Here is a 22,078-nt window from a genome sequence, read left to right on the forward strand (position 1 = left end):
GGTGCGGGGCCCGGGGCTGCTCCTCTCGCCTCCCCCCGACTCGGATCCCGGCTGAGCGCTGGTAGCGAGGTGCAGGCTTCCTGTGGCCCTGTACTTTGGCCCTCCTTTGGGCTTAAAGTAGAGATTAGCCCCTTTATTTGGTCTCTTTTTGGCTTCTCACAAGGTGGCGGAGAGGGGTTGCGGATTTGGGGTTGGGTTTTTTATTTCGGGTCGGTGCAATAGGAGCGGGACTGAGACCTCACACTCGGGACCTGCAGGTCATGAGGGAGAGACGTGAGCTGATGCCAATTTTTAGCACTTGTCAGTCTCGGGCAGCTATAAAGTGTGGAGTGTCTCTATGACCTGTATTAAGCGGCTTGAAAAATCAGTCTCTCCAGCTGCACCACCCCCCTTTGAAATGCAGATACAAATAATCATTTAATTTGTAGGTAATTAGCAGTGACTGCCTGAGTTGTGGGGTTTGGTTGGAAGGCTTAAGAAGGGAAATGGCTGCTGTGGGGTGGTAGATAAGGCTTTTGGAGAGATGGTCGCTGTGATCTAGTCATGCTTGATACTTCTTTAAAGAAGCCAACAACCTTATCTCTTGGAAACATCATGAAAGGCTTAACGATAGGAGGATAAAAGCTGGGTCCCACCTGGAACTGTGTTCTTCTTGCAAAAAGCTCCTGCTAGAAATTGAGCTGCCTTACACTATGAAGTCTTTAGTGGACATTGCTGCTTATGCTTGATAAGGAAATAAGTCCCCCGACTTTGTGGTCTCTTTTTTGAGCATTAGTGATCACCGTTGTAGTCGGTAATCAGTTTAGTTAAGTCTCTATGTGAGCCTTTCATACTCGACACAGAATGCTTGTAATTAGTGGGTTTTTTTCCACAGGCAGTGTTGCCTGTAAACATGATGGCTTTCCCTGTGGTTGCTGAGAGTGTGGGTTTCACAGTGATACACCTCAACTGATCTGTGGAAGCAGGGGTGCAAGCTGAATGTGCCCTGGGCTTTGGGAAATTGCAGTAATTCTGGAATAATTTTTAAAAAGCCCAACCTACAGTAGTCTGAAACATTTACTTGCAGCTAAACCGATTTACTAAGCTATATTAGGTAGCTAGGTAGCAATTTAAGTGCTTTTCAGATGTTTGTTTTGTACTCTGCTCAAACACTTAACCTGCGGTCTGAGACCAAACGGAAGGGGATCAATAGAAAGGGGAAATGCTGCTGTCCCTGCTCTCTCAGTGCCACACAGCCCTGCCATCCTGTATCTAGCAGTACTTTAAATTGCTACTCGGTTGGAAGGACCACCCTTTCCTTTTCTGGGGAGAGAGATAACTGAGTTATCAGAGGAGCTTATGCTGTCCTTTGCCTCCTGGAAGGAAAGATTAATAAGCATGAGAACGACGGAGCTTTTGGCCCACGCATAAATATTCTCAAAGCTTGAGTGCTGGATTAATATTTTGATAGCAGTCTCAATCAGGACGGTGCTGTGGCTTTTGGGCTGGCATAAAAAAGGACTTGTTTTAAAGTGTGTACTCACAAGTTCACAAAGGCTGATTAATATTTGATGTCCTTATTTCATCGTGGGCAAGACCTAAAACTGCAGATTTTGTTCTTTTGCTCTGCTAAAAATGTGTTCTTTGTGGAACAGGAAGGGCAGTAGTGACCCAAACATTATCAGAAACTTCTGTTTCAGTGTGTTCTTTAGTAGATGTATTTGGCTAATCAGCTCTGACTTTCAGAGATCAGCAGAAATTACTCTTGTGTTGACGCTTTTAGTCAGTAATGTAGTCAGCTGGTCTGAGTCTAATTCATTTCAGGTTCACAAGGATTCAAATCAATGTCCAAGCGACTTGTGTTTATCAAAATGCTCCAAAATTTATAGTTGTAACTCATTCCAGAAAGCCTTGCTACTCTCATTGAACCTCGTGGGAATTCTGCTGATTTACTAGTTTATTTGTGTGTAGGATTCAAAATTTACTTTGCTCTACTAAAATTCCAAGGCAGCTGATGGAAAGTTAGAAATAAAAAAAGCAAAATTTCAGTCTGCAAATACCAAAGAATTTTTAACAGAGGAAACCTGGAGAAATTATCATAGATCCATCGTTCTTCCTGCCTGCAGCCACTTCCTCTACCTTGCGCCAAGTTTTAGGGATCTCATTCATTGTTGGTGCCCCTGAAGTGTTTTTTCCTTGTCCCTGTGATAATACCAGATTCGTCTGTTGCTCAGTTTTCCTCTTTATCTCAGGAGCAAAGCAGGATTATCCAGCGATCAGGGCACTTGCTTGGGATTTGGGAAGACCCAGCTCCTGCTCCCTGCTGCGCCACATCCTTCCTGTGCCACCGTGGCCAAGTCTCCTCAGGCCAGTGTCAGCAAGGGAGCAGGGACTGAAGGTGCAGATGGATGCTGAGCCTTTCTTCTGAACCACGAGATTAACCACCTGGCCTTGGTGTTCACATCCCCCTGGCAGTTTTGTGTGTTTTTCTGTGTGTTTAAATACTTTTGTCTCTGCCTCAGCTTCCTTCCTGCAGAGCAGCAGTGAGAGCCCTCCCTGGGCTCACGTTGTGTGAGAGCACTGTGATCCTGTTTACTGCTTCATCCTCCGACACTTTGGGAGCCAGATGAATCTGAAAATATTATTAAGCTTGCTGCTTTCCATGGTTCTTGTACTTGTTTTATACCAGTTTGCTTTCTATTATAAGATGTTAACTGATAGTTTTTATAAGTATTTTAATCTTTGGGGGAAAAAAAGGAGCCTAGAGTAGGTACTTCACAGTGTTGTAGGGGTATCTTGGAGTTCTTAAAGAAATAAAAGACAAAAATCTCCAAGATAAAGAGAGTTATTTTCAGCAAAAGCTTAAAGGTAGCGACAGAATTCTCTTGCAGAGTTGGCACAGCAGCCTGTTGTTCTCTCACATAATCAGTTTTCTTGCGACAACCCTTTTTCTGTCTAGTGTGAAGAGCAATGCTTCACAGTGTAAGAGGAAGTTCAGGCTGGGCAGGTAATTACCAACTGTACACTCAGTTACACTGCCAGGTAATTCAGGCTCATTGAATTGCCTCCTCCTTGCTGCAACCTGTCTGTGTGCTCAGCCTGCCTTGGCCCTTGGCCTCCCCCACCCCTTTCATTTACCTTTGTCAGGGCTTTTATGGTAGGAAATTTCATGACCATCTCATTTTAAATGATGCCCAGTGCCAAGTCAGGACCTGAGGCAGGTGTGAGGCTGCTCTTGCCATTGTTCAGAGAGCTACTTATTTATTTATTTATCGTCTGGGGAAGCCTTACAACCTTTTTATCTGCAGACAATGTTATTGCTGCCAAAAACCTTGACCATTGAGCAATTAGACCACAATTCTTCAAGCTTCATGTTATTGGAAACCTTTAATTGCCTCCATGCCATTGTAAGTGCTGTAATTTTGTGAGTATTTTACCATTGTGCTGAGGGTCGATGGTATTGAAGAGTTGAGGGGGAGATGCTTGGAAGCAGCTGCTCAAAAGACTGGAAGATCAGCAGACTGATGCCAGTTACTGCTATTGGCTCTAGCTGAAGTCCCTTTAGGAGCTGAGCGTCACTTTTGTTGGAGGTGCTTGAAATACAGAAACAAGTTGATTAGCTCTTCATCTCTTGTAGAAGCTGGTAGGATCTGGGAGGACTCTAGCAGTTCCATTTACCAGTTAAGTGTGTGTTACATGCTCAGGGTTTGTGTGACTGCACAAGACAGCTCCCTACTCCAAAAACGACAGGATGAGAACGTGCAGGCAGGGGAACTGACCCCTTTCCCTTCCTGCCCACCCCTCAGCACAGCTCAGCTCCCCCAGCCCAGTGGATGCACTTCCTGTTGGCTGAGCCCTGCCAGCCGGGACTTCTCATCTCCTTTATTTCTGTGCTGATTCTGATAACACAAATGCAATGTGTAAAAGGCCTCTTACTACCCACTGATTGTTAAAAAACTCTGTGCAGATAAGTTGTGGCAATTGGATAAAAGTAGCATGCTGTGTGCTCCAGAGTTGATCATTAACTGAACCAGGGCTGTATTGTTCATAACTGCTTTTCCTGTTTGGCTTTTCCTTTTATTCTGCTGGAAGCTCTGGGTATTTGTCTCACCGATCTTTCTTGGTAGGGGGTTGGAGGAGAGACAGAGATGGTTATCAGGCATAAAATCAAAACTTGAGCAACAAACTAGTGTTTCAAGGACAAAACCCCCACAACCACCACCCTTTTTTAAGCTGTGTGTTTTAGTTAGGAAGCCCAGGCTGCTGGGCTGCCAAGTTCATGTTTTAAAAGGCTGTGAATGGTAGAGTTGCCTCTGAGGTTCTGTTGTTTTCTTGAAACTTATGCAGATGTTCCTGTCTCTGGAAATGCTTGGGATTTTTCTAAAGTCTACAAAGCAGAAGGACACAAATGGGATTATCAGCAGAAAAGGACCTTTTGAGGCCAGAGAATAGGCTGGCTGAGATTTTTTTGCAGGACTGTACTTCCTTGTACCTTTATCACGGAGCCCCTGGCTAAAATATTACTTCATTGTTTTTTAAACAACTTCAGGCTAACTTTCTTGAAATGTTGCTTCTAACTAGTGTTTGTGGGGTCAGAGAAAGTTTTAAATTCTGCATCCCTTTCTGCTTTGAAGAGTCGCTGTCTCCTCTGCATTGGCCCAACTAACAGCATTTAAAGTATCAGCCCCCATGGGCTTAAAACTAGTTCAGCAAATAATTTTTCTCCAGTGTAATGTCTGTAATGTGTACAGAGCAAATCTGCAACTTGAGTTTCCAGCAGTGGTATTCCGTAGCAGCTGGCTGAAGACTCTGATTTGCATGAACACAGGGAGTAAAATTCACTTTTGTTGTTAATTCTGAATGCTTGTGCCTTTGCTGAAGTATTTGAATGTCACCCCTTTGCTTTGCAAATGTACCTGGGCCAGAGCTGGAATTCAGCAGCTTGGGAAGTAACTGGAGACAAGCAATGGTTGTTCTGCAGCTGCCTATTGCTGTGTTGTGTAGGATTAACCAAGTGTTTTGTGACACAGAGGAGCCTTCTGGTTCAAGGACATCAGCTCACAGCTGAGGGAGGGTGGGAAAAGAAGAACCTGTAGAGATGGTTGATAAAATTAAGCCAACGTTTGTGAAGGCTGGGGGTAATGCAGGGATCCAGCCCATGAGATCTCTGTGTAGGACTGGCACTTCTTGGTATTGGCAGCTCTTCAAATTTGGGTATTTCTAGGTATATTAAGGCCACAGGCTCCTCATTCAGTTAATTTTCCTGTTTATCCTGTACTTATCTGGCCCTCGTCAACGTTGTGTTTAGCCCATTGGGGTCTCTAGGTCTCTGGGTTTATTTGTAATAAGCCATTTAAGAAGTAGGTTTTCTCTCAAAACACCTTTGTTACAAGTGGGCTAAATCCACAGACTGCTGAACCAGAAACGATTTAGTCCTTTCTTTTAAACAAATGATCTTTGTCACTTAGTTGTGAAGTCCTTAGTTTGTTCACATAGTTCTCACGATGGCTTAATGAGGTCAATATTGTCCCCCCAGCCCAGGCTTTCTCCTGCCTGTGATCTCCTCTGGAACTCCACAGGTCTGGGGTTGGTTCACACTTTTCATTGGAAAAATGCAGATTAGTTACATCTGAATTTTGTGGTATGGTTCCTGTGGAGACACAGAGATGAGTTGGAGTAAGTTCAGAGTAAGTCCATTGTTGGTCCAGTGCTGTCTTGTGGTGCCCAGGGTTTGGGACCCCTGCAGAGGGATGTTGAGATCAGTTGAGCTTTGACTTAGTTGTCTGTCCTCCAGTGTTACTGCATCTCATGAGCTGCACAGTGTCTCCTCTCACCCTGTGCCTTGTTCACCAGCGTGAAGAGGACAGATTTGCTCCTTGGAACATCTCGTCACCCTTCAGCCTCTGTTCTTCCAGCATCCTAATGGGATGTTGTGGAGTGGGCAGGTTCCTGTGTCTTGTCTCCACCACCTCTATCTTGGTGGATGGTGGCCAGCGGATGGGCACGGGACCTGTGTTCTGGGTGTATTGCTGATGTTTCATGGGACTCCAAACAGCAGATGGGACCAGATGAGGGTCGTTTTGGTTAGCAAAGGATAAATTTACCTTTCTGGGGTCATCATTTAAGGAGGAATCCCATTTACACAATGGTACAGATGGGAAAAGTCTTACCTTTGTCCTCTTCAATTTAGTCTGTTACTCTTCTGCTTGCTTTCTGCAACTCAAGGCTGGATGAAAATGAACCCAGAATTGTTGACAGGTTTTTTTGTTTGTTTTCTTAAGGCTCATTCTGTGGTGGGTGTGAAGAGTTTGTCGTTGGCTTCTTGGTCGTTGTTATTGTTAGGGCTGTTGTTTTGGTTTTTATTTTCCTTTATTTGCTTTGAAAAAGAGATGGAGAAATCTAAAAACAAATGTAAAGCGGAGCAGCTGCGTTCCTCCTTGTGTTGCCAAGACCGAGAGCCAGTTAGTCTAAATAAAAACAAACAATTTGTCAGCACCACTTCTAGCCCTCCTGTCTGGTTGTCACGATGGGAAAGTTGTAAGAAAGCAAAGGGAGGAATAATCATGAGCCTCATTAATGAGCAGGGGTGAGTAACCATCCACCCAGGAGCTGGGATGATGGGAGCTGGAGAGTGGATGCGTGTTGCTGAACTGCCTCTCTGGGTGCTGGGGTGAGTGAGCATCCCAAGAGCCTAGGTTTTGGAAATTAGCATCAGCTTAGCAGGATGTAAGGGAGACAGGGCAGGACATGGGTGACTTTCCCAGCACAGCAAAACTTTGATACTGCCATCATGTTTCTGACATTTTTGTCCCTAGTGCCTTCAAGTGCATCACAAAATGTTTTATGAGAGGCTCTCCAGCTTGAAATTAAGCAAATATCTATTCTACAGCCTTTTTAAAAGCTGTTTAAGAGCTTTTTCCCCAAAGTACACTCTGTTCTTGTTAGAGACTTCTCTGGGTCTGTGATACTCAGCAGTGTTTAATATTCAGTTTGGCTTTCTACTTTAATGTGTGGTTTTTAAAGAGGGTTTCATGCTTTTAGGAAATACGAAGACCTGCGTTAACCACTGTGAACTGGCTGCCAAACTGCTTAAAGTGCTAATTCTGATGAAATTTAGCACCTGACTTTTGCAGGGATAAACACATCTGGAATCTCTGCTCTTCGGAGTTCAAGCTCTTGTAAAATAAAACTTTACTTGATGTGTTTCCAGTCTGAGTCTTAGTCAGCAAAACTTTGAGGGGTTTTTACGTTGAGTTAGAAACTCCTTAAAATACATTTTTAAGTTAGCACTTATGTCTACTTTAGCTGAAAGTCACATTAAGGTGCTAAAAGAGAGGATTACTTTGCAGCTGTACTCAGGAATCACAAACTCAAATCTGCAGTGTGATGCTTGAAAATTAAACACGTTGCTGTTTTTCCTGTTATTTACTTTTCTTTGCAAGCAGATAAGAGTGGATGGTTCAAATTATACTGCTTACCCTTTTTTGCTTACAGTATCTGTCTAAAAACATTACAATGCTTAGAACAGTTTGAAGAATTTCACTTGTCTGCTCCTTAGGAATCTCCCAGTTCCTTTGCTCTCTTGGGCTGCCTTTCATTTCAGCCGTTATTGAAGCTGGGAGATGCTGCGGTCATGTTAGACATCCCACAGTCTGTCAGCTTCTGTTTTAAGTGGTGGATGGTGAGTGATTAATGGAAATTATTTCAGGAATAAAGGACTCCTGGTAAGCTGATCCCTATTCAGAGAGCCAAAAGAAAAAGCAGAATCACAAGGGATGTTGTCTCCAGGAAGAACGTGCTCCATCCGTGGGGGGAAGAGTTGGATTGGAAAGCGATGCTGAGTCTGCGTTTTGAAATGCATCATAATTATATCTCATGATCTGGTATGGAGAGCTGTTCTTATGGCTCCAGAGACTGATTGTCCCTTAGACCAGCAAAATGTTTGAGTGTTTTTCTTGGCTTTTTCTTGGAGTAGATGTGCTGTGCAGGGAAGGGCTCTGTGTCCTGGGCTCCAGTGGTCCAGGCAGTCTCATCCCTCTGTGGAGGAGCAGACTGACTAAAGGCTGAGTTACCCCATTCCCTGCAGCGGTGGGTCTGTTAACCCAAAGGGGTGCTGTATTTTTTCTTTTCTTTGCATCTTTAAATTGAATCTGAAGTTTGTATTAACCTTGTTTACTCTATGGACTGTCATAAGTGTTGCCCTGAATTGAAGAAAAGACACAGAATCCATGAAACTTTTCCAACTGTAAAATATTTCTGATCCTTTCTTTGATGTTTTCTCACTACTAACTGTTTATAATTTCAAGTTACTATTTACAGCCATCTTAAAGTTTGTATTCCCTTCACTGTGGCTTTGCTTTTCCATAAAATGACACCACTGTTGTATTTGCAAGGGTGACCAGATCAATAGGCTGGTTAGGGGCCATCTCAGCACAACAGGTAAAGATCCTGGTGACTTCTAATTGCAAATCAAAACCTATTGAAAGCAATCTGGCATGTGGCTCTTCTCAGAAGCAGTTCACAAACCATCTCCCATTGCTGGGCACCACTGACAGTCCTTTTGACTAATCTAAAGGGACAGTCAGTCCCTTTTTTTGTTTGAGTTTGTTTTTTTTTACTCATTTTACTGTTCCTGCTGGAAACTGTCATTTAGGGCTTAAAGAGCCTTCTCTCATGGGGGGTGCAATAAGAATGAGAGAAAATGGAAAGTGCTGAGTGCTGCAGAAGTTGAAATACTGAGCAAATAACTTCCTTCAATTTTTTACGAGTCAAATTCAACAGCCTCTTGATGATTTTTTATGCTTTTGGTAAACAAGCATCTGCTGCTTTTTAGCACAGAGGAAAAGACTTATTATTCAGCATTGATTTCTTTGTGTGGAGACAGAGTGGTCCTTGTTTTGGTGCTCTATTTACAGGGGTCCATTAATATATTGACTGAGGGCAGGCAAGGAGGCTGCGATCAGAGCCAGGCTGCTTCCCCAGCATAATTCCTCCATCCCTTGTCCCACTTTGGGCATCAGGGCTGTTGCAGAGTTGAGTCCTGGCACAGGGTGGCTTTACAAGGTGACCAGACCTCTGCTCCTTGCTGGCCATCACCACCAGAACCAGCAGCAGAAGCAATGGAGCAATGTCCTCCTCGACCTGCCCGCAGCCAGGCTGGGGCTGCTCTGCTCTTCCCACATCTGGGGGGCTGAGCTGGTGCCTGGGGGGATGTGAGGGGGTGTTGGGTGCACAGGGTGCTCCACTTTGAGCTGGTGCCAGGGCGCTTGGCCAGCTCCTGCTCAGACTGTCCCTGTCTGGGCGAGATGGCCAGTGCTGGCAGAGATTCAGGCAAGTCAGTGGTCTCCTTCCATCTTTAAAGTGCTGGGCAGACTTTGTCTAAATATAGGTGCCTTGGCTGCTCTGGGGGACAGTATGTTGACCTTAGTGTGTCTCCTTTGACTTGGGTTACAGTTGTATTTAAAGCAGAGGGGTCCTGCTTGCAGGGTGCTGCCAGCCAAGCCAAACATGGTCAGGGCTGTGACAGCGAAGAATTGGGCACGTGCAGTGAGAGTGGAGTAAAAACTAGCTGTAAAATAGCCTGTGATGGATGTGTGTCAATGTAGTGGGGGGAGAGAGAGACCTTTCAGGCTCGCTGGTTGCTAACCTGCTGCTTGAGGATGTGTCAGATACTGTTGAACATTTAAAAAAAGAAATGTGCTGTGTTTGAAGGCAGGGCTTTCCATCTCTGCTGGCAGAGGAGATTGCTGTGTGGTTTAATGATGATCAACGTGGACTGCGTTAATTGGGCAAGAAAAAAGATAAGTATATGTCAATCAGGGCTGTTCTTTCTAAGGATTACTCATCAAAAAGCTGTTGGGTTTTTTTTTCTCTGATCCTTGATGCGATAGAATCTCCTTGTGAAGTTTTCTCATGTTGATTAAAGTGTTTTTAAGAACATATTTGTGAAAGCATTTCGTTCATACCACAGCATCTGGCTGGTTTTGGACAGACTGACATGTGGTGTTAAAGCATTTCACAGTGCTCTCTTGGGAATGACTGTCCTGCTCCATGAACCTGATGGTATGCATTAAAGTCTGTGGATGTTTAATCAGTATATAGTGAAAAAAGAATGTCATGTAGGGCTTTAATCTGGGAATGTCTTGACATGGAGACCTGGAAGCCTTTGGGGACTATCATGTAAAACAAATTCCTTTCACGGTCTCGCTTCCGGTCTGGGTTTGTTGCTTTAAAAAGTGCATGGAATCAAATTTCTTCAATAAACACAAAGTTCCCGGATTTCTTAATAAGCATCCTGATTGTGTTAGCTGCCCCTTTCTAGTGTGTGAGCTGCCGTGCTCAGAAGGAAGAAAAAATTATTTCTGCATTTCCTCAGTCCCAAATTCCAGAGCACCTCAGGGCTTTGTTCACACAACTTTTTTTTTTTTTCCTGTCACTTTTTGGACTATTTGCATCCATCCCTGCATAACTCTGTTCTTCATTGCCCTGCTGAATCGTACAGCCTGCACCCAAGTTCATGTTCACTGAAGTCAATAACCTGATGATCTGTGCCACAGCAGGAGGTGCTGCATGGCGGGGGTGACCATAGTGCTGTGACTCAGGGTATCTTGCTCTGCCCGGCCGTGGCACCAGGACCTGCTCTCACTGAGCTCTGGCAGGAGGTGCCACTGACAGAGGTGACGTGGATGTGTGTGGTGCAGGGTGAGCGTGTGTTCAGCAGCATCCCACTGAAACAACCTGGGGCGGTGGGCTCAGGGGGGGTGGGAAGGCAGTGCTGAGTTCGCAGTGTTTGCTCTGGTGAAGAAGCAGCTGATGCCCCTGTGAGGGCTTTGTCTGCTTTGCCTTTGGTTTGGTATGTTGAGCTGGTTCATTTGTAGGCCACAGGTACCTAGGGGGAGTGGGAAACCCACGTGGACTTAGAATTTTATCAGAAATTATAAAATGTCTTTTTCTGGAGTCCTACTTAAACCAAAAGCCAGTCTGCTTTGCTGTCCTAGCCCTGCCTATGAGGGAATACATGATGGGAGTCAGAAGGTCAGCTCACCCCTGCAGAGCCAGGCTCAGGGCTTTGGAGTGGAGCTGCAGGTGGCTGTGGTTGTCTTCAGCACAGTGCAGGCCCGTTGTAGCTGCGTGGGCTGAAAACTGTGGCTACAAACAGCAGCTGTCATTGCTCCCCTGGCTGATAGCAAGGCAGCTTGGGCAGGGGTGAATCAACCCAGAGCTGTCATCTTTTTTGCCATCTCCAAAGGAGGCCCCTGCTTTCACCAGCATACCCAGGCTGCCCAAGCTCCTTTGAAGTTTGCAGAAGGTTTCTGAAGCTCAATGCAAACGATTCTGGTGGCAGAGGAGCTGATGACATGTGTGCGTGATGCTTTTTTCCAGCACTGAACTTGACTTGTAGACTGTTAACTCAGTAGGGTATTGAGTGGATGTCCAACTCCTTACAGCCTTCTTGGATGACCTGAGGCTGGTTAGATCCCACCTCTGAAACTGTGTGGTTGTTTCATGCATCTGAAGCAGTTGCTCTTCACCTACAGACACAACCATGCTCATCAGTGCTCACTTTTGCAAGTTGTATCCCATAGGTTCTCTCCCCACTTGGAACAAGTAAAAGGAATGCCTCTAGAGCAGCATTGCCTTTGGAGTTCAGATTCACACCCTTCACCTTTGGGTAACTTCTAGCAAACTGTAAGTTTTTCTTGTTAGTTCAGCTTCAACAGATGTCCATATTAGAGACCAAAGCAAGGGAAAAGATGACTTGGCTATGGAGAGAAGGGATCAGTAGACAAGTTAGTACAAACCGAGTTACTTTTGACGTTGCAGATCTTTCTGTGATAACGCCTATCTGTGTCATTGCAGCTGAATGTTCTCTACAGGGAGCCCCACCTTGGAGCAGAGGAAGTGCCTGTAGACAGTTCCTTTAAAAAAGAAAAAAAACCCACACAAATGCAGATGTTGCTAAAAATGCAGTTGCGTCAAACATCTGAGACAGAACGGGTTCCCACGCTTTGTTTGTTTTTCTCTTCTGCTGTTTCTGAAGTTGCAAAAGTGCTGAGTGGCAAGAGCTGGCCTTGTTGGAGAGCCACTTCCCCTTTCTCTGCCTGCCCTCAGTGTTGTCACCCCTGTTGACAGTGTTAGAGCCCTTTTTGGTAAGCCATGGCCTTCGTTTTGCTCTGCACTGAGTTTGTTTCTATTTTGGATATCAGAGAAGCCCAGACTTGTCTGTGTCTCTGCCAGCTGACCCTGTTCATACAGATGTCAGTGTAGACTAGTCCTGAGTTATCCTTGCCTCTTCCTTTCCCCTGTTTTGGTGGGTTTTGTCTACTGGGTTTTGGTTTTTTTAATGAGTGACTCGTACTACTTGGCTTGCCACAGCCCCGAGACCTGCCCTCAGTGTGAAGAGAACCAGGTGTTTTCATCACTTGCCTGGGAGCAAAGGCTTAAACTGGAAGGGAAACATTGCTTTCCTCTATATAATTCATTGATACTGTTGGCAGTCATTAAACCAGGTGCTTTTAAGTGTAAGCAAGGGGAGTGGGGATGTTGTTTATTGAGAAACAAACTGCAGTGGAGGTGAAAGAGGCATTTCCCTTGGGAGAGATGCTTGAGGTGTGTGATGCTCTCATTTGGTGGTTTGATGGAGAAGGGCTCTTGGCTGCCAGGGTCACATACTTCCAGCTGCTTACCCAGGCCCTGTTGCACCCTCAGCTGGGACTGATGCTTTATTAGCCAGGACTTTTCTTGTGGGCAGGAAAAAGTGAGTGGGAAGCTGGTGGTGAGAGCTGGCAGGTGTGATGCTGTGCCCTGGGCCTGCCTGCTGAGGAAGGGAAGCAGGCAGTTTGGGAAGGGGAGGAGGAGGGAAATGGCTTGAGGTGCTGAGAAAAAAAAGCAGCCTGCTTGGCCTGTCCTCCTGGAACTCTTTCCACACCAGGCACATCAAGCTGCAGTCGGGATTGCTGCTCTTGCAGGGTGAGTCCTGGCATGCTGCTGGAGCTTGCTCTCATGTCCCCGGCTGCCCTCCCTCCACGCCTGGCTCCACAGCCTCAGCAGTGAGCTAAGTCTTGACGCCTGTTCTGCCACTCCTGCCAGCATCTGAGTTTTGGTCTTTTTCTTGGTTTTGTGTTTTTGCAACCAGCAAGTTAAAGGAGGGTGGTACGAGCTGAGTTGGCAGTAAATGAGATGTACAGTGTGGAGATGGACACTCCCCACAGCATGCTCTGGTTTCTTATATTAGAGTAAAATACTGGAGAGCTCTTGAGGGAGCAACCTGCCCTAAAACTGAGGGGAAGTAACTGGGCATACAAGGTTTTTTTCAGTTCCTAGTAGATACTTTTTCAGCATGTCTGTTCCCAGTCCTGTGCCTGCTGAGCTGCTGGCCCTGCAGGGCAGGGGCACCTTTTGCCACACGAGCAGTGTTTGGTGGAGCTTCCAAATGCTTCAATGCAGATGTCTGCATTGACACTTCCCATTTTCAGGGCTTGGGCTGCTGAATGCTCCCAGTTACTCAACAGTAAGGTTAACTGATGTCATTCCTCACTGCCAGACATGCCTGCCTGCTTTCAGTCAGTGTTTCTGCTTTTCTTCTGTTTGCCAGGTCTGTCCTGCGTGTGCAGCAGGAGCTGTTGCCATAGCCCTTCCTGGTGGTGCAGACTCTTGCTTTGTGTACAGAGCCTGTGCTGGGTGGTGGTTGTGTCCCAAGAGATGTCCTTTAGGAAAACCTCCTTTTGCTCAGGAGCTCAGGAGCCTCTGGGGTTACTGCACAACACTTTTGTCATGGGGAGCTACAGCTGGAGCTGAACTGTGTGTGGAAATCCCAAGGCAGCCTCCTGGTGCCGAGCCAGGAATTCTGTTGGGATGCTGCTTCAGAGCATCCTCTAAGGGTCTGGTTAATAAACACCTGAGGCTGATAGAGAAATTATATTTGAATTTCTGTAAATAATATAAGTAGCAGACTTTAATTCAAATGTTTAGTACCTCAAATCCTTCATTTCCCCTGTTCCTAATTTTTTTATCTCCCCCTTCTCTGTGTGAGGGGGTCGTGACCTCCCTGCAGTGCCCCCGTTGGTGCCCATATGTGCTGTGAGCTCAGCTGGTGAGGAGGTGACAGCATGAGGGGTTTTGCTCCTCACTGCACTGATCTGTTCCTCTGCATTACACAGGGGGATGTGGTGGGAGGAGTTCTGCTGATCCTTTCAGGGGATGGTGCCAGCTCCGTCAGTAGTGCTACTTGGCAAGTGCCTGATTAAGGGCTGGGCTGGACAGGACAGAGCCTGCTGTGAAGGAGCTGCTCCCATGAGTGAGCAGAGCCGACTGGAAAGTCATCCTCAGGCTCACAATAACTTAATTAAGTGTTTATTGGGATAAAACATTGCCAGAAGCTGTTCAGGTGCCTCTTTGCTTTCCTTGCTGTACTTCTAAAAAGGTACTATCTCTATTCTTCATGAAATAGTTTCTGAAGAGAGCCACAAGGTTCTCTTCTGAGGATTTTACGTTGCAGATGGAGAACTTTCCACTGAGAACCGTGGTTTGTGATCACATTCCTTTGGCACAGTCTATAAACCGGTAACATTTTCTCTTTTGTGTCTTCAAAACAGTTGATATGGTGGTTGTGCTTGCAGTTTATGAACAGAGCTGTGTCAGGTCACGGCTGGGAAGGCATTCACTATTTGTTTGCCATCTCTTAAGTTTCAGGTGGTTCCCCTATTTTGTAGCATAAGGCGAACTTGGGAAGCCAGGCAGTGTCGTCCTGCACGAGGAGCTTGGAGGCTGGGCTGCACATCAGGGAGCACAGGAATCACTGCTGCCTCCTCCTGGAACTGCTGTTCAGAAGCAGGGTCTTCTTGAGGGGAAGGTCTGTGCCTTTTGTGCAAAAGGCTTTAAATAGTTCTGATGATGTGCCCTGTACAATTTCTACAAAATCTTTTTTGGGAGAAAAATTGGTACAAGTAGTAATTTCTGTAGGAGTTGCTGAAGTCTGTTGCCTGTGTTGGTTCACTTCAGAGGTGAATGGGCTAAATGGGGAACAGAAGCTTTTTTTTCCCCACAGCTGTAGTGCTGAGGGTGCTTGTAGCTTTAATAACTCTCTCACAGATGTCCCAAGTAAGTCTTCTCCAGAAAAAAGCCACTGTGTATTACAGAGGACTGATGACGAGCCTGGTGTGCTGATAAAACACAACTCAGCTTTGTTACCTCTGCCAAGTTGGCACCTTGTCTTCTGCTCTCCTGGACCCAACTTCTCCCCTAACCACTTTTAGTATCTTATAGTGCCTGATCCATTTCTAGGAGATTGTTTCATAGAGCACTGAAGCTCTGGTAGGCTCTGACAAACCAGATTCTGTGAAGTATTTCAAAGCCCAGGTTCTGCTTGGGAGCCAGTGAGCTGTCAGCAGGGTAAAATCAGTAGTGGATGGTAGTGTGGCTCTGCTGGTGAGCACAGTCCCACATGGTGAGAGCTGTTCTGAGCCTTTGATTGCCCTTGTCACAGACATATTTACTGCTTAAATCTCAGAGCAAGTTGGTTGTGTGTTTGTGTGTTCCAGGTTTCTGGCTAGGGTGCTGTGCTGGATCCTGAGGTGTTGTGTGTCTGGTGTTAGCAGTTCATGGCAGGTGATGCCACAAGTGTGCTTTGCCCTCATGCACACAGTGAATGTCCCCAGAGCTGTGTCTGGCACAAGGACGAGGCTCTTGTCTCCACTGATCTGCTCTTTTCCCAGCGGTGCTGGTGGCCATCTCCTGCATGTGCTGCCTGTTTGACCTCCCTGCTCTACAAGAATGATCTGCTTTGCTGCATTCTTCCTCTGCTCCAGTCTTTTAAAATGGGAAATCAACTCCCTTTCCCTGCTCTTTCAAAGTCAAACCTGTTGCTTGTAGTTAATGGCCCAAAGCAAGGCTCTTGGTGGCTTTAGGAGAGAAAGTGGCCTCCTGGAAGGATGTACCTGATGGGCATTTCTTTGATTCTGCCCGTGTTTCATTCTAGGCAGGTGGCTGGCAGCAGAGCACTGGTCATAAGGGAAAGTGATGGAGTTGTTAAGATTTTTAACCTCCCAGCCCTCTAGCTACATGCTGCTTTATCCACTAAAAATAGTTGCTAATTCAGCCTGCTGGGGGAACCTCAGGCTCAGGCTAAAGGATTGCTAATGTTAGTTGTTGGCTTTGCTGATAACATCAACTATGTGAAAACTGTGACTGCCTGTGTAGCCTGTGACTGCTAGATTCTTTCTCCTCCTGTGCAGCTTGAAATTCATTTGGGTCTATGGTGAGACTGTAAAGGGAGGAGGAGAAGGAGAGATTGTCTCCTCACTCTTACTGCATCGTCTCCTGAAGAGACTCAGAAGAGCACGGGATGTTCTCTCACCCCTTCCCATTGTGGGTGCTAGTCTGAAAGTAGGAGTGCCCTTCTTCAGGACAACAGGGCACTGCTGAATCAGAACTTACTCAAGCTAAGTGAGGGAGAATTATGTTGTTTATTATTTATTTCTTTAAAGTTAGTGGCTTGAGGGTAAGTCAGTGTTTTTCCAGTTTAGGTTTTAAGAAGCTTGGGGCTTCAGAGGATCTGGTTGTTACCAAAAGCTAGAAAGGCTCAGTCAAAATATTTTCTATACGAAGGGTCTGAGGAAACAGGGGACCCAATGAATTTAAATTTTATTTGTTTTCTTTTAGATGTTCTAGCCTTCACCTGCATTTTGTAACATGAAATGTCTTCAAATACATTGTGGTTTTTTTTTTACTCTTCTTATTTCCCAGTCCTCATCTCTTTAAGGGAATAAGTAATTAGGTTTGGTATATGTTTAAGCAGAGAAAGGAACTGAGGAGTTCCTAGTCTCTTGGTCAGTTGAAGAGGACAAGCCAACATCTTTTTTGAGGCACGGAGCTTCTGGAGTGCACGGTGCCAGGGACTCTCCCATCCTGTGTTATCGTATCCATCAACCATCCTGTTGACTGTAGAATTGTTTCTGGCTTTCTTCAAAGCCTGTATGGCTATCATATCAATTCTGAGAAAGGCAGGAACCCTTAACTATGCAACAGGATGACTTAATTGCAAAATCTGTAGTGTGTCTTGCTTTTCCGTGAGCCACAGCATCTCTAAGAAAACAACTGGAAGATATGCTTAAAATATCAGCTGTTCCACAGAACTGAGAACTCTTTATTGCCCCTTTCCACAAACCTTGCTCCTCATGTGACTTGAGAAAGGGCAAAATCAAGGCAGTAAGTGATGTCTGAATTCAGCAGCCTTGCAGTTTTGCTTCTAATTTCTCATTCTTCTTGAGTTAATTATCACACAACTCATAGACAGTAGTTTCATGGTTTCTTAATCTGTTATGTACACTAATTTTCTTTTGGCTAGCTGCTGAAGGGAGACATTTGTTTCTGCAGGGCATCAGCTGTGCCTGAGCCACAAAGCACAGGGTTAACAGAGTCTGTAATTAGAGGATGCCTGGGCTTGCTGGATTCATCGCCATTCAGAAACGTGGATCGCATCTTGGCTCTCCAACTGAAAATCCAGCCATAGGTTAATCCCCTCTGCCCACTCAGGTTCCAGCTCTGCAGGCAGGACGGCACCAGGCTGATGTTCTGCTTTTCAGTGTTTCTCTTAGTTATGCCTTGGTTGTTTGCAGTACTTAGGGAGGGGGGGAAGTTCTTTACCAACAAATTCCACCTAAATCACTTCCTTGCAAAAGAACAGAGCGTGCATTCAGTGCCTTGAACCTCTCCTGTGCCCTTGCCTTTCTCCTTTTAAAGACAATGCCGAGTTTCCTTGCTTACTGTTTGTCTCTCCCCTTGCAGCATCAGCGAAAGCTTCCTCACTGTGAAGGGTGCAGCTCTGTTCCTGCCGCGGGGAAATGGCTCCTCTGCTCCCAGGATCAGCCACAGGCGCAACAAACACGCAGGTAAAGGGGGTTGCATCCAACAGCCGGGGCTGGGCTGCTCCCTCTGGTTTCTGAATCCACCTTTCCTGAGTTGGTTCTTACCAGTTGACACACATTTCTGTTCACATCAGGTGTGTATTAAAGCTAGACCTGCCAGTCTCCAGACTGCAATAATTAATGCTGATAGAAAAAAGACCTCGTAGCAGCCTTCCCGGAGGGGCGGCAGGAGAGCAGGGAGGGGCTTTTGACAAGGGTTTGTAGTGAGAGGACAGGGGAAGATGGATTCACATTGGAAGAGGGGAGATTTAGGTTAGAAATTGGGAAGAAATTATTTTTCTGTGAGGGTGGTGAGGCACTGGAACAGGTTGCCCAGAGAAGCTGTGGCTGCCCCCTCCCTGGCAGTGTTGAAGGGCAGGTTGGATGGGGCTTGTGCAGCCTCAGCTGGTGGGACGTGTCCCTGCCCATGCAGGGGGGTTAGATCTAGATTATCTTTAAGGTCCCTTACAACCCAAACCATTCTATGAAAATAAGTTTCAGTACTGCCCTGTTTATCCCACAAAATCAAACAAATGGGTGACGCCAGGACAGCAGTCATGACATCAGAGAGAGCTGAGAACAACTGCCCCCCAAAATATAACCTGTAATTTCTGTATGAAAGAGGGGCTGGAGAATTTCCATCAAAACCTTCATTCAGTCCATGGGAAACTCCAGGTAGTGATATGGGATGAGTAATTGTCCTTCCTGGTCTGAACGTAACCGGTTATGATGGAAGAACGGGCAGAGTCTTAACCTGTGGTGGTGAGGAAAACTCTGAGCAAAGTCCGTGTGACTTCTCAGAGGTGTGAGCAGAATGAATAATACAGAGCCAGTCGTAATTCCACCCCCTTTATCTTCTGAAAGTTTGATTTATTTTTTTTTTCCTTGACTCTGTTTGAAAGTCTGTCTGAATAATGAAACACAAACATGTCAGGGTAGATTGTTCTTAATTGTGTATATTCTTATACACTTATTCACTGATGGTGTTTTATGGGAATCAGATAATGTGGGGTTTTTCCCTTTTATTGAACAATAAGCAGGAAAAAAATAACACTGAGACTTTCAGGCTGTTGCCTGACAGAGGCAGAAAGAGAGGCTGAAATCAACTTTGCCAAAAGTGACCACCAAAAGGTGATTTGGTTTTGTTGCAAGTGTAGATTTCTTTGCATTTTGATACCATCAGGCTCATCCAGCTCTACATCCAGCAGAGTTCCCTACGTGATGACTAGTCCACCTCAAAATCTGTTTACAAACAACTCTTAGAAGAGTCTAAGTAAAAAAGCAGTTAATTACATCCTTCCACTCAGTACAAGCAGTACCCGAATTGATTTGGGTGAGATGCATTAATTACCACTCGTCAAAAGAATAAATTGTTCTGAAACTTAATTTAAAGCTGACCTTTCCATTTGAAACTGAAGTGAGATGGTTTTCTGTGTGAAGGTAGAGTCAGCATTCTTTTAAAAGATGATCTTGACCAGTCTTGGCTTTTTCTCCCTCCAAAGCCCTCGGCAGTGCTGAAGCCCAGGTCTCCACCTGGCAGCTGCTGCCTCAGTTTACCTTGCAGAGGGGACCTGCTGGATGGGTTTCCTTGTGCAGCTGTGCAAGGCAGTGCAAACAGCTTTGGGTCTGTCTTGCTGCCTCGTCTGTTTGCCTGCAGCTGACATAGGAGCTCTGGAGGCCTTGGTGGAAAATAGTCACTTGTCTAATCAGCCCAGAGCCTTGAGAAGCCAGGTTGCCAAGAAAGCAAATCCGGTGTGTTGTAATTGCTTACAGCAAGATGTTTTGTACCTAAGAGGTTGGCTTGCCTAAGGGATGGGATTTTTGTTCTTAGAAAACTTTTTATTCCTCGCTCTTCAGCTTATGGAGTGAGGTTTCAATGAGGGATCAGCACTTGTCCTTTCCTCAGTTTCCCTGCTGTCAAGTTATGTGAATGGCAGAGTATTTTTAATGATGCTTGGAGTTATCACTGAGAAGATACTTTTGTATGAGCATGCACCAGCTTTCTTTTCTGTGAACTTTTATAATGTACAATAAATGCCAAGAGACTTAAGACACCAGGGATCAATGTGTCACCTTCCTGAGCAAAACATCTGTGCCACCAAATCAAAACAGTCATGTGGAGAACGTGGCTCTGGGGGGTGAGCTGGCCATTAGCAGTGAGCTGGCAGAGCATGAAGCAAAACCATCTCCTTTCATGGGCTCTGATAATCTGTGCTCAGTTTTCATTCCCGTGTGTGTGTCATGACTTATCTCTGGCACTCAAAATGAGAAGGGGGGTGGAGAGCGGACATAACTTTCCAGTATGAAATTGCTGCCTATGGATGCAATAGTTTTTCAAGTGGCTGCAAGAGCATTTTCTAGGAAGGCTGACTAACCTTCATGACGTCCCTTTCTGATTCTTCAGAGATGCTAGAATCCAGCGTAGAGAGTAAATGTGTAACAGAAGATAATTAATTCTCACACCCGTTGCTTTAATCGTATCTCCAGGAATGGAAATCAGTAGTTGGCAGATTGACTAGATAGGGTCCCAGCTTCCTCACCCCTCTTGTTGGGTGGTCCTGTGCCACCTGGCAGGCAGGCTGGCTGCTGCAGGAAGGTGGGCTTCCAACAGTGCTGGAAGAGACCAGAATAGGATGGAACTTCCCGGGGGCTTTCGCTGTCTCTGGGATACTGTAAATCACTTTGAAGATCCCGCTGCAGCTGATGTTTTACACCTAACCTGCCAGCTCTGAGGAAACAAAAGCATCTGCTGGCTGCTGGACAATGTGATAGGAAGCAGCAGTCGTGCTGTGAATGCCAGCGGAGCCGACAGCTCCTCGTAGGACAGGATGTGATATCTTTGTGCAGATTCTGGCATGCTAAAACCTTTCCTTTGCTTTTTCTTAATCCAGGAAGCTCACAAAATGCCTTGTGTGTTTGGGGCTGAAAATGCTGCAAGTCAATTAGAGTTGGCCAGGGAAGCAGTACGTCACTTTGTAGCTGTGGAGCTCCTAGGGCTGGCAGGGCAGGCTGGGGAACAGGGAGGAGTGCAAGAAACTTTCAGAGGATGAGGGATAGGGGAGCTCCTTGACTGAGTCTTGCAGAAAATGTTGTCTCAGAAACTTCCTCTAAGTATTGAGATAATTCAGTAGTCCCAGTGGTGTTTTTCTAAACTCTGGAAACTTCAGCCCTTAAACTGGTTCCTGACGTTGAATCATTGGCATCAAAAGAGGAGAACTGTTACACTTTGGGAAGGGAAAAACTGAGGTGAAGGTTACTCAGCCTTCCTAGGAAATGCTCCCCTAGCCACTTGTGCTGAATACTTCCTCCACCATTCTTGCTCTTCCCTGCAGTGTTGTCTAAACACAGCTTTTCCATCTGTGGGGGAGTGGGAGAGGGTGGAAGAGTAAAGATTCCTCTTCTTGCTGTTCTCTGCCACCCACCTGGCAGCCTTGCCCTCTCCTTTCTGAGAATGCAGATTAATTTTTCAGGTAATGATTGGGAAAAACCAGCCCATTACTGGAGCTGTTGTTGATGCTCAGAAGGTGATGTGCTTAGCAGATAAACATCTTGGCTCTCCAAAGGCCAGGGAGGAGTGCTGAGGAGCCAGTGTGGCAGTGCCAACTGAAAGGCGTCTCACTTGTCTTTCAAATGCCTAAACCTGTGTCACTCAGCTCCTTAAAGTTACCGAGTGACCATGATTGATTTTTTTTTTTTACCTAGTCACTTAAATTTTCCCAGTTACCATTATTGTTTTTTTTTTTTTGTCTTTCAGTCTTCTTCAGCCTCACCAGTAGAAGTGTAGCACGTGTTTTCTAGGAAAAATTATCATTTTTCAGGTGGCAGTTCTCAGCTGCTTTTGAGTGGGGTTGATACACAAGTGTCTGTGCACATGTGCTGCTCTAAAATGGGACTGAATCTCACTTCAAAGGAGATACTTTAGGTAGTAGTTCTGCACTGAGTAATAAGTTGGTGTAGAAGAAATTTCTGGTTTGAAGCACGTGGTAGAATGAGAGTTGAACTATGGGGTGGGGTCCATTTCTACCTAGTTTGCCTGGTCTTTTAAAGGAACAAATGCTTTTTATTTCTGTTAAAAAGATAATGACTTAATAAGAGAGAGCATGGTGAGGTGGGAACAGGTGAGCACATGGAACAAAGAGCAGCTGACTAAGAGATGTAGCTTTGTCATCCCTGAGTGGGTGGAAGTGACAACGCTC

At 45.6% G+C, this 22,078-nt stretch overlaps 1 protein-coding gene across 1 annotated transcript in view; it reads left to right on the forward strand.

Moving 5' to 3' along the window:
- Positions 1–22,078, forward strand: part of SSH2 (slingshot protein phosphatase 2) — a 64,138-nt gene that overhangs the window by 17,943 nt on the left and 24,117 nt on the right. Inside the window, exon 3 of the mRNA XM_009993209.1 lies at positions 17,764–17,867. Within this exon, the coding sequence (XP_009991511.1) occupies positions 17,764–17,867 (104 nt within the window). The remainder of the gene's footprint in view (positions 1–17,763; positions 17,868–22,078) is intronic.

Source organism: Chaetura pelagica, unplaced genomic scaffold (genome assembly GCF_000747805.2).
Source record: "Chaetura pelagica isolate M959 unplaced genomic scaffold, ChaPel_1.0 scaffold72, whole genome shotgun sequence".
NCBI lineage: Eukaryota > Metazoa > Chordata > Aves > Apodiformes > Apodidae > Chaetura > Chaetura pelagica.